The sequence below is a fragment of the Anas acuta genome, chromosome 3, assembly GCF_963932015.1.
Source record: "Anas acuta chromosome 3, bAnaAcu1.1, whole genome shotgun sequence".
NCBI lineage: Eukaryota > Metazoa > Chordata > Aves > Anseriformes > Anatidae > Anas > Anas acuta.
The window spans coordinates 60663225-60675696 of NC_088981.1; the positions used below are offsets into that span (position 1 = coordinate 60663225).

The window sequence follows — 12472 nt, forward strand, 5'->3', positions numbered from 1 at the left end:
ATGGGAATCTAAAACATAACAGGAAGGCAAATAAAATTAAAGAACCAGACCTCATTACAGACAAGAGTAGCACATGAACTTTTTATGCTCTGTAACTTGAGAGATTACTAGGACAAAATGTCAGATTTGGTTTTAATACAAATATTTGAGAAAAGTTTCTAAGCCAACACACTAACAACTGCAGAGGAGAAAATGTCCTGTTTTAAAAATATTTTCTGAGAAAGTTTGTTTTGGAATCAGAAACATTGTCATCTAGGGATGAATCTCTGTCCCATCACTGCTTCCTTTATGTGGGAGGACACAATAAAAGCTTTGCCTTGTAAACATTATGGTGGTTGGGAATAGGTGGTTGTGTGTCTGGAGGACTGCAATCCCAAAAACATCTCAGAAGCTTTTTATTTTGAGCTGGGCAAATGGCAATATGATAACATGGTTAGAGAGCAGATTGTTTCCGACACTTCTCCATAGAGCTGAAGTTGAAGAGAATTCCACCAGGGGTTTCAGAGAGCTGGTAGAAGGCCCACAAAGGCAGTACACATGCAGGCTGCACATACCAGATTCCAAAGAGACTGATCAGCTGCAAAGCAGTTCTTAGTGATACACAGGGAAACCTCTCACCAGCCTTAGCTGCTGTCACCTGTCCTTTGTAAAAGAACAACAAACTTCTTCTGAGATGGTCTGTTTCTCTTCACTTTTCCCTAGTTTCATTCATCACTCCTACACTCCCTCCACTCTTCTATTTTGTATTTTCTAAGGCAAAGAACACATGAATATTTCTTTTAAGGAATAACCATTGGGGATTACCTTTCTTCCTGTGTTGACTGACCTTCCTCACTCTTTGCCTATCATGTACTCAGCTGCTTTCCATCTTCCTTTTTTAATCCCTGGTGTTCCATGTCAATCCAAGGTTGAAGACACATCCATTAACTAACCACTATGTTACTAATAAAGAAGCTGTGCAAATAGTGGATTTTCATTCTAACCTCCATGACTGACTCTGGCAGTTGTTGTGTCATGTCTGTCTATGAAGTGAGCACGTCTAGACTGGGTTGTTACTGCCAGTATTACAAAACCCATGGAATTTTCCAAAACCACGGGGATCTGGATCTGTGAAGGTCTTATTATTTATTATTTTTATTTTTTTTTTAACCATTTTGTGTGCCTAAAATAGATGACTGAAGACATGGACTTTAACACCAAAAGATCTTTGAGAAATAATTTAATTTCCTAAAGTGTAAAGAACATAGTAATATATACTGAATTTCAAGTAAGAACATAGGCTCCTTCTGTCTTTATAAAGAGCATTGTTAAAAGTGCAGAAAACTTTTTACAGATTAAAAAAAATCCTTATCTACACTTGCCAAAGGCAGCAGAACATTTGCTCATGCTTATAAAAGCTATTTTTAAACAGGGATAGCCCTCACCAACTCAGCTTTATTCACAAACTGGAGGATATTTAAGACTTTCTACTAAACTGAAATGAAGTGGATATTTCATCCACACCAGCACAGCCACATAGCTAAATAGGTCACCAAAACGAAGTAATCAACACTGAAACAAGTTCATTGCACACATCCTTCTTCCTTCCTTCATCTCCATTTTTCCACGTTAGTAAATATTTTTATGTTCTCCAAAGACATGCTTCTGTTGATCCACATTCTGTGCCTGGAGCCCACAGGGGAAAAGGAGCAGCAGAGGCTTGCAGATCCTGGTTGTCCTGAAACACTGAAAGTGACTGAATTATCCTGAAGTCAGTGGAGGCAAAAGTTGGGGTTTGCTCCCAAAACCTCTTCAGAACTACACAAAATTGTTTTTCTTCACAGACAGGCATGCAGAAGGTCTACCCATGCTGTTTCTATGGAATGATCTCAGACTGTTATTACATACTATTGCAGCCTAAGGTCATTCAACAGACAGGAAAGTTTTAAAGGCAGCTCACGCCACTGTAAGATATCATAAAAAGCCTTCGAGGAGCTTACCAAAGAGCTGGGACTTGACTTGGTGGGGGAAATATCAGCAGAAAACATTATCATACTACAGCTCTCAAAGTACCTTCCAAAACTATTTAAGTGTCTAGTTTTAACAAGAAAGAGACAAAAATAAAACAGAGTTAGCAGCTGTCAGCTCAGCTCTAAAATATTTTTCTTATTTGTTGCTTATGCAACCATATAGGTACAGTATGTTCTCTGGGAAAGTATTTAATACACAAGCTCACATCAAAGCACATACATTTTACCACTGGCTGCCTTGTTTTTAAAGTATTTGCCATGTGAGAATTTAGAGGGAGACAAAATTACAAGTATATACTAGTTTAAAAAGAGAAAAAACAGGAAATTTAACTTCTCTCTAAAGAAATTAAATTACCAGAGAGCAGCTGACTCTGCTATTAAATAAGCAGGTAGATTTATTATTTTTTTTTTTAATAAAGACTTAAGAATAAACAGGACTGAAAAGTGTTCCTGAGGGTAAAAGTACCTTTTAAAAAATTGTACCATTCTTTCAAAAATGATTTTACTTAGCACAGCAAACTATGAACACAATAGACAGAGACCACTATCTACTTTAGTGATAGTGACACATGAGAGCATGGTTACATAGAAAAAGAAGTTGTCAGCACTGTGCCATGCCAAATTTACAGCCCAAGCAAGCTGCACTTGACCTATGAATAAAAGCACAAGTGGAGAAGAAAATTAGGCCTTGAGCCGTCTTTATGCTCATCCTCTTCCAAAAGTCTATTTTCAAGACTAAATCTAAAGCTGCTTTTATATATAGTATTGTCGTAAGATCTGTAACAAGTGTACAGAGGGAGCTGCTTCAACTGAGTACTGATAATGCTACCAAACATACCAAGTAAGCCCATGGTCAACTCCATTTTTTCTGCTGCAGATGTTGGAGCTACTGTCGTGGCAGCAACTTTAGACTTAACAGGAAGACATGATGACCTTATAGAGCAAGTGAAGAAATTCTGTAAGATGCTGTAAAACCATAGGGAGTGGAAAAAATTAGAGATCCACAAATGGGTACAGGAAGAAGACAGGACAAATAAGGTATCAGAGTGATTCACTATGACCCTCTACTAAGCTCAGATACCCAGTCACAGGCACATCTTTAGCCCTGGTTCCTTTCGACATTTTCCAAAGTGAAAGGCTGACAGAGGCCATTATTTACCTCTACATCCTTTGAATGTAGTCCTTCAAAAAAAAAAAAAAAAAGTCAAATGTTTGTTTCTTCACAACACTGAAACTTTGTATTTTGACCAAAGAGCACTTAAGAACTGGACCATTTTATCCTGTCAAACAGAAAGAGCACCATAAACAACACAATTTGATTATTGCTATAGCTGCTAACACAAAATCAAAGTTATACATTTTATGATTCTAAGAATAATAAAAAATTAATGTCTCAATCAAATTTGTGCCCAAATACTACTGCATATTAAAAAGCATCTATTTAGATCAATTTGCCTATAAACTTTTGCACAAGAGAACTGCAAAATCGTACATCCGAGTTTTTTCCAGTACTAGAAATATTATGTCTTCTCTCATTAATTCTCCTTTCTTCTTAGCTCTTACTCACTCAGTGCTGAAGAGCTAAGCAATAGCCAATAGTCAAAAGCCCTTACTCTACTTTTTGGAATGTGCCCTCCACCACACTGCATTTACAACAAGATCCACTCCTGCCTTATAAGAACCCTTATGGAAACTTCTTACGTAATTGACCTGTGCAACATCTGTGCAGGAAACAAAAGTTTGGTTGTTTTGTTTTTAGTGCAGAAATCTTTTTTTTTTTAAAAAAAAAAAAAAAAAAACACCTTTGTGTTGATATATTTCCTGTGTTATTTTCAAAATTCCAACACTGATCATTGTAAAATAGCTTCTCTGAAAATAGCATGTACTAATGTTTCATTCAACTGGAACACTACTGTAATGCACCACAACAACAACTTCAATTAAAGCATTCTTTAACACAAGTATTTAGCCAGTTCCCACTGAGTATGGTCACAGTGATGTTTACCAGTATATTAATTTCTATACTAATGGCTCCATAGCAGGAAACTCTGCAAGCCTTCCACATTTTCAGAACCTTTAATGTGCTCCATTCCTCCTTTCAGCTGAAATCAATAAAAATGTACCTTCCACAGTAAGTCGAAACAGAACAATTCAGCCATTGTGTAATTCTATTGATATTAGTGAAAGAACACCAAGGGAAAGTGTTGAAGAGCTGAAGCTGGAAGGAAGCCTTGCATAATTTTCTATCTTTGACCTCACCTAAAATCTAAGAGCTTTAACACAATAACAGACATTTGTTCTGATTTCAAGTTAATAACCACAGCTACAGAAGGTTAAACTTTAAACTCTTAATTGGTCTCTTATTGCGTTAGCATCTAAGAGGAGGTGGTACCAGGACCAAGAACCTTCTCCCTGCTCCCAGGAGTTGGCTGCCTGTGCTGGGGTCCAGCTCTGACATTGGTGCAGCTGCTGAGAGCACTCTTTGGGAAATCCCAACCAGCCCTAAAGACAGCTATTTGACAGAAAGCCAGCAGAAGCCTCAGCAGGGTCTCTCCCAAACCTCTTTTGGGAGCTGCATTTAGGCAGTCTTTGCCCTTGTCCCCTGTCTGAGCTGGGTTATGGCCACCCTGCAGCCTTGTCCACCTTGGCTAAACACCTCATTGATCCAGACCCTGACCCCTAACTCACACACTTGACTTTATTCCCTGACCTTGGACCTGCTTCATCACTACAGACCCATCTGGCAGTCTAGACTAGTAGCCAAACATGGTTTGTGTTCCCAAACCTGCTTTGCTCACCATGTACCTCACCAGCAAGGCTACTGCCTGCGTTGGCCTTGTTGTCCTACCTACAGGCTTACTTTCTCCTCCAGCGCAACCTGCCCTTGTCTGGTCCCTGACAATTACTGCAAAATTAAAGAAATGCTCAAGCAGGACCTCTGAGCACACATGGCACTAATCACAGCCCCAGTCACTCATTTGTGTGGTCTGAGCAGACCAAATGGCTGATCCTAGCACACTACAGTCTAATCCATCAGCAGATAGTCTAAACTAAAATTCCCAGGCACAATGTGGATGTTTTCAGCCATGAAAACAGCCAGGGATGTTGACAGAAGCGTGCATGTCCCACAGCTGGATGTACTTAGGTCAATCCCCAGCTTGGCACTGTGGCTGTAGCCAATGAAACCAAAACCACTCACACACTACACTCAGAGGTGAGACTGAAGCCTGTAGGATGGTTTTCAGCCTCCAGCTCAGATACATAAGGGTATCTCATGGCCTGTCCTAAATGCCACCCTGTTCTGTCCATGCTGGCAGCACTGCCTAACCTTCCCAGCTCAAAGTGAGCTCAAGTATGCTACAAAAGCTGCAGTCACACCTGGCTGTTGCCTAGCCAGACACAAAGTGACTTTCTCTCAGGTCAGAAAGCAACTCTGAGACACTGCAAGGATCAGCCTAGCCTGCAGTAAAGTTCAAACGAGTCCCAAGTACAATTACTACACAGGCAGTCCCTGTTCTCCCCGGTGAATATTTCTATGTAAACTTTTGGTTTGGAGGGTTTTGTTTGTTGTTTAAAAACAGACTAAACCTTAATTCCTGCAAGTGCTTCTTTGGATCATGTTTTTATTTAGTATCAGCTTCTGTCATCTGGGGTAGGATATGCTGGTGAGCACTGAAGCAAAGCACAAGTTAAGCATGAATACAAGTTATCCCTGGGGGAAAAAAAAAAAAAAGTCTTCACAGTTGGAATGGCTGAAGGTTTCTTAGCTTTTTACAGCATGAGAGTGAGATGATTTCTCCCTTCAATACCCAGCATAGATGTAGCCACATGAAGAAAAGTAAGGAAATTATGGGTTTACTACTCCACATGCATAATGAGAACTATTTGCAAAGCCTTCCTTAAAAAATGAAATGACTGAAGAACTCCATTAAAAAGATTATGATCTTAAGTTTGGCCAAAAACTGACATTTTGTTTAAATGGATTAAATCAAGCAACAATTAATGTATTGTTTATACATCAATGGGTAACAAGTATATGTACTTTTAGTCAGATGCATTTACACAATATCAACAGCAAATGCAGTAAGAAAACTTCCAACAAACATCATTTTTTACTGCATCTTCAGAATTCAAAACATATACAACTCTCCAACTCTAATGGTTGTTCTTCTGATGGAACACAGGAAAGACATTTACTGTAAGAGATCCTGTTTCCAAACACCAAAATGGAGTTTCTTACTAAATATTATCATACTGGAGACTGGCCAAGATCTACCTTAATATTTTCTAAGCAAATAGCACTTCAAAGGCTACATATACTATGGCCACCCTGTCACTGTCATTTTTACTTTTTATATCGCCAAAGGACATTTGGCACCATAAATAATAATAATAATCACTTGGCGAGCAATCACTTTAATATTACCGTTAAGCTGCGGGGAGTTTCTTGGGCCCCATTTGAGCCTAATCCAACACTCTCAGAGGAGCAAGTAATTTCAGTAAGTGCCACTTTTCCTTACTCAAAAAGGAGAAAAAAAAAAGGCATAATGCAAGACAGTACAAAAAGGCTGACATTGAATAGTTTGCTGAGAGACAAAAAAGATTAGAGAAAACACTTCATGTGGAGCCCATGCCTCCCAAACTCAGGCACAAAGTACAGTACACTCGAGTCAGCTGGATCCACTGCCAAGGAACTGGAACCAACAAAATACCTGTACTAAAGTTTCTTAAGACAATAATCACAAAGTTAGGGCGCAAGCACTTTCCAGGCATTGAATTTCCTCTCCTCTCATCAGTTACATTCATGCCTGAGCAATAAACACACAGGAAAAATCCATGGGTGTGGAAGAGCTTTCTGTGCTGTCTCCCCCCAGAACAAAGGCCCCATCACAGCAACTGCAGAAGGCAGAGAAGAGTTCATCCAGCCACCACACCCACAGCAGGAGCTGAAAGTATGCACACAGACTTTGAAGGGTCAGGGATTCACACAGCTGAGTCCCAAAAACCTCCAAAGATAGAGGCTACACGGGACCTCTTGGCAGCCTGTTCAAACACCTAGTTATCCTCACTAGGATGGTTCCCCCTTACACCCAGTAGGAACCTCTCTTGCTCAATTTATGACCATTGTCTCATGCCCATGTAGCCTAGGTTCATCTTCTTGATGACATCCCTGGAAGTGTGGGATGGCTACTGTTATGGGTGTGATCTAATCCCCATTCAAGGCATCTCCCCAAGCTGAGCCCATCCACCTCCCTTGGCCTCTCATCACAGAAGAAAAGCTCCAACCCCAACCACTTTCATGGACCTCTACTGAACCCACTCCGGTTTAATTGATCTTTCCTGTACTGGAGGGGCCAAACCCAGGCACAGTATTCCAGATGGGCTCTAGCTGGTGATGACGACAGGGAAAGAAAAAACTTCTGATTTATCACACTTAACTTACACTGCTTGGCAAAAAGCCTAACTGAGAATGGTACAGAGACTCCCAGGGATGCCACAGAATCACCGAATGGTTTGGGTTGGAAGGAACCTTACAGACCACCCAGTTCCAACCCCCCTGCCATGGGCAGGGACTCTTACCACTAAATCAGGTTGCTCAAAGCCCCATCCAGCCTGGCCTCAAACACCCCCAGGGTTGGGGCACCCACAGCTTCTCTGGGCAACCTGTTCCCGTGCCACACCACCTATCTCTAGCATGGAAGCATGCTAAAAGCCTGCCTCACAGACTTCCATCTGCAGATGCTTACAACATTTTATCCCACCCAAAAATTTGGTCTAATCTTGAAGCTGATAAGGAGCTCACTAACCATCCAAAATAAAAGGCAACCACATCTACAGGAGTTCAACCACACATCCTGTATTGGTCCTCACGGCATCTGTACTGGTCTGTACCCAGCTTTAAAACTGAGAATGGCTTCTGGGAGCGCATACCAAGAGTCACGCTGTCTGAACTTGGCACAAAAAGCTGTTTAAATTCACAGGGTATTACACAAGCTCTATCCACCCTCCCAGTGAAGTGCAGAAAGCAAACGAAGAAAATTTCAGAACTCTGTTTTGTGTTTGGCACATGCCTAAAACACTGATCTTTAAAAACTGAGCTAACCTTTTTGAAAAAAAGTAAGAGGAAAAAGTGATCCCAGACTTCCACAGTAATTTTACTCTTAATGCTCCATGAAATGCTTCAGTAAATCTTTAAAAGAAACGATCATGCTTTCAAGGTCTCGGCCCAGAGTTTACCTGAATTTTTCTGATAATTTTTCTAAACATGAATTCTGAAGCTGAAAAAAAAAAAAAAAAAACAAAAAAAAACCTCTAAAGAATCTTTAATTAGAAAGTGTCATTAAAACGAGTTTTCCAGCTCTGTCAAAGGAAAGTCTAAGGCTGTTAACAAGAAAAGTCATCTATTTTGTTACATTCCTCCTCTTCCCCCTGACACTTCAGCTGTTTCAAACAAATGGAAAAATTATTTCAGTGAAATGAGTGAACCAGACCAAAATGCAATGCCTGAGAAACACTGGCAGGTTTAAATTGAAAACTTCAAACCAAAGAATTACATTGCTCATGTGTGGGCAGCAAGCTGCTCAGTCCTACAAAGGCAGCAGGTGCACCTGGAGGGGCCACGAACAGCTTTGAGGGATGAAAGAGCTCAGAAAATGAGCAAAACAAAGGTATGCTTGGAGATTTCAGAACTGTATAGAAGGATCATCTCTCATGGCTGCTCAAGATATTTTCACTCTGTTGCCTTCAGAGAAGCACGATGGGTTAGTAAATGCTGCAGGCCTGTCCCACCAGCCAGGGGATCCTCTCTGCACACAGCGCCAGAAGAGTGACCAGCACCGTGTGAAAACCTACAGCTGAGCTAAAATTATGCCTGCTGCAGCACGAACTGCTAAAAGTGGATGCGATTCTATACCACTTCCTCAACTACCCACATCCTCCCCCAACCATCATACGCTCCAGTAACAATAGCTGAGCACCACCATGTAGCATCGAGAGGCTTCTGCAACCAGAATCCATAGGTTGGCTCTGTGTGGCACAACCATTTCTGCAAAGGAACCCTGCAGATCTTCTGTAGCAGGGAATTTTCACCCCATGGGCAGAAGCCGGTAACACAGAGGGCGTGCTTCCAACCTGCACAGACATCTGTGGGTGGCAGGCACACGTACAGGAAGAAGGAAATATGAGCAAGTCCCTGCTTCCCAGAAAGATTTGTTGTTGTTTTTAAACAACAAAAATAAGAGGGGAAAAAATAAAAAGCATCATCCAGGCACTTACCTGAAACCATCTATACCCAAATAACAGTAGCAGCAGTGGTACATGCAATTCAGGCAAATGCAGGCAAAGGAAGTCTACCTATGCCTACTTTGAACAACATCGCTTTTATTGTTTTCCACTGCATGACCCAGAACACCAAGCAGGTAAGCTAACCCCTTTCTTACCTCAACATTGGAATGACACTACTAACACATTGTAAAATGCAGCAGCTGGTAATAAAAAGAGCCTACATTTCCAACTCCAGTTTTTCACCATTCTGACTTCCTAATATGATGTTTGAGCCAAATATACTCTTGTTTTACTCAGGCCAATATCACCTACAATATTTAGGAACTTTTCCAAGTTCCCTCTAAATACTCTAAATTGTCACTGCCTGCAACAGATCTGAAAGCAATGCTACAGGGTTCATGGTGGTTTATATTTAGAGCTTTCAAATTATTTCTGTACAGACAACGTATACTTCACTTGAAAACTTCAGTCAGCACAGGATGAATGTTTTGCCAGCTGGTCTGGAAAATAAGGACTTGACCCAGAAGTGTGCGTAAGTATGCACAAAAGTTTAAATTTGTGCTCAACACCAGTCTTGAAGTGACTGTTTATATCTAATTATTTTGTTGCATGAGAGTCTAAAAAGGCTAGAGCAACTGCATTGGGTTTGAATAACATGTGATTTTTCACTATCACTACCTGTTTTGAGGACTGGAAAATGATGGGCTGTTTTCATCATCACGGCATTTATTGGAACAGCCTGTCCCTCCCAGAAGAGGGCAAAGTTACGAAACAAGCAACAGCCCTTTACTGATGAAAAGTCTTTTTAGATGGAAGTACAGTTGCCAGAAAGACCTCCGCATGGAAACTATGATAGAACCTTCAGCGAAATTTGCTATTTTTCTTATGATAAGGTTCTGACAAGCTTGCAAATGCGAGGTACAGCCTGTTATGTCAGGAAGCATGACATAAGTGTAGCTGCGATGGCGTGGTGACCAGCTCATTGGGAATAGCAACCACAATACTGAAAGGTCAGGAAGCATGACCTGTATATAGTTGCTACAGTGTGGCGGCCAGTTCATTTGACACAGTAACCAGCTTACAACAGTACCCCTAAGGTTGGAAAAGCACCTTAATCCTTATGCTGTAATGGATAAGAGGCCAGCTTACAGGTGTATGCTCTCTATATATGTGAAGCAATAAAGGCTGCTGCGGTTGCAGAGCAGCTTCCTTCCACGAGTGCCCCGGTTTAACCTTGACAATGACTTTAGCCTCGCAATGATCACACCAGGCAGTCTGGACAGCCTTATTTCCACAGCCCTACAGGAAGGATAATTATAATACAGCAGCGTGGCTAAAACTGGAAGCTGACCTACCTGCTAACAGCGGCTCTGCACGCAGGTCCAGCAGTCCCGGGCTGCGAGCGGCTGCAGGGGCAGTGCCGTGCGAGCCCAGCACGCAGCCAGCTCACTCCTTCCCCCGTCCCTTCGGCTCCCCGCGGCTTTGAAGCCTCCCTGCGCAGATTTCCCCGCAGCCCCCGCCACCACTCACCAGCGACAGCACTTTGTAGGTGTTGGGGTCCTTGCTCCTGCCTCCCGCTGCCTTCTCCGGCTCCTCGGCCACCTCCAGCGCGGGCAGCATGGGCACAGCCGCGGCCCGCGCCTCACCGTCGGCCACCCCCGGCCCCGCGGCGCCCTCCCGCTGCCGCCCGTTGCCCGCCGCCGCCACCATGGCCACCGTCTCCCCGTTGCCCTGCCCGGAGCCCCCCGCTGCCGCTGCCGTCCCCCCGCCGCCCGGCATGCCGCCACCACCGCTCTGCCCGCCGCCCGCTGTTATGAGCCGCGGCCCGGCCCGGCCCCGCCCCGCCCGCCAGCCCCCGCCGAGGCACCGGCTCGGGGCCGTGCCCCGGGGCTGCCCGCTGGCGGCGGCGGAGGAGGGAGAAGAGGCACCGGGAGGGCGCCGTGGGGCTGCCCTGCCCTGCCCTGCCCTGCCCTGCCCGGCGTGGGGGTGGCTGCGGATGCCTCCTGCCCTCCCAGTGCCCATCTTAGTGCAAATTGGGGGTCGGTGTCCCACGGGAGGTCGGGGGCAGCAGCAGCGGAGCGGCACCATCCACGTACCTAGGAGCCCTTCTACAGACCCTTCCACGTCTTGGGGTTAGCCACACCAACCTGGTGCAGCCTCTCCCTTCCTATTCTCACAACCTCCATCTCCTGTTTGATACAGGAGACAGACACCGTTAGCTTTTATTAGTGACCCCACTTGCCAGTTCGTTCCGTGTTTGTAGGTACAGCTGTAACTGTTAGTTACACACGGTCTATGAGCCAACCAGGTACCTGCAAGCTGCCCGGAATACCTCGCTCATTTCTCCCAGAGGTGTAGAAGCGCTCAGTTGCACTTGTTGAAGTGAAGACAAAGTGTTTCAGATCAATAGTTGCCAAGACTGCTCATGGTTGAGATCATTAAAACATAGCAGCCTGGCAGAAGAGGACCCAGGGACAGAGGTGGAGAACAAGTTGAAGATGAGCCCGCAGTGTGGCCTTGCTGCAAGGAAGGTCAACCTGGGCTGCGTTGGGCAAAGTATTGCTGGCAGGTGGAGGGAGGAGAGCTCTCTACCCAGCACTGCTGAGGACACACCAGTGGGCACAGTGCTGGGCTCCCACATGCAAGAGAGACATGGGCTTGCTGGAGAGGGTCAGTAAAGGACCGATGGAGATGACAAAGGGACTGGAGTGCCTTTCCTATGAGGAAAGGCTGAGAGAGCTGGGACATTTCAGCCTAGAGAAGAGGAGGCTCAGGAAGCATGTCATCAAGTATATTAGTACCTGAAGGGAGAGTGCAGTGAAGATGGAGCTGAGCTCTTTTCGGTAGGGCACAAACTGGAACACAGGAGGTTCCCTCTGAACACCAGGAAGCACTTCTTCACTGTGCGGGTGACAGAGTACTGGCACAGGTTGCCCAGAGAGGCTGTGGAGCCGCCCTCCTAGGAGATCTTCCAAAGCCACCAGTGCATGGTCCTGGGCACCCGGCTCTGGGTGTCCTTTCTTGAGCTGGGGGTTGGAGCAGATGGCCTCCATAGGGCCCTTCCAGCCTCAAACGTCCTATGAAATAACTCACTTTCCATTATTTCTTAAATTTTATGTATAGCTATGTATATTGAAATTGGATTTAGTCTTTCATTTGTAATGTGATGATGGGTTTGA

The 12472-nt window shown here is 43.9% G+C and overlaps 1 protein-coding gene and 1 long non-coding RNA gene across 2 annotated transcripts in view; both read right to left on the minus strand.

The window, feature by feature from the left end:
* Nucleotides 1-11124, minus strand: part of ENPP1 (ectonucleotide pyrophosphatase/phosphodiesterase 1) — a 56050-nt gene extending 44926 nt beyond the window's left edge. The window contains exon 1 of the mRNA XM_068677417.1: nt 10824-11124. Within this exon, the coding sequence (XP_068533518.1) occupies nt 10824-11072 (249 nt within the window). The 5' untranslated portion in view covers nt 11073-11124. The remainder of the gene's footprint in view (nt 1-10823) is intronic.
* On the minus strand, nt 1203-10812 carry LOC137854246 (uncharacterized). Its single transcript, XR_011095040.1, has 2 exons — nt 1980-10812; nt 1203-1725 (listed from the first exon to the last, which is right to left on the minus strand). It is a non-coding gene; the product is annotated as an uncharacterized lncRNA (long non-coding RNA).
* Nucleotides 11125-12472: the final 1348 nt, after the last annotated feature.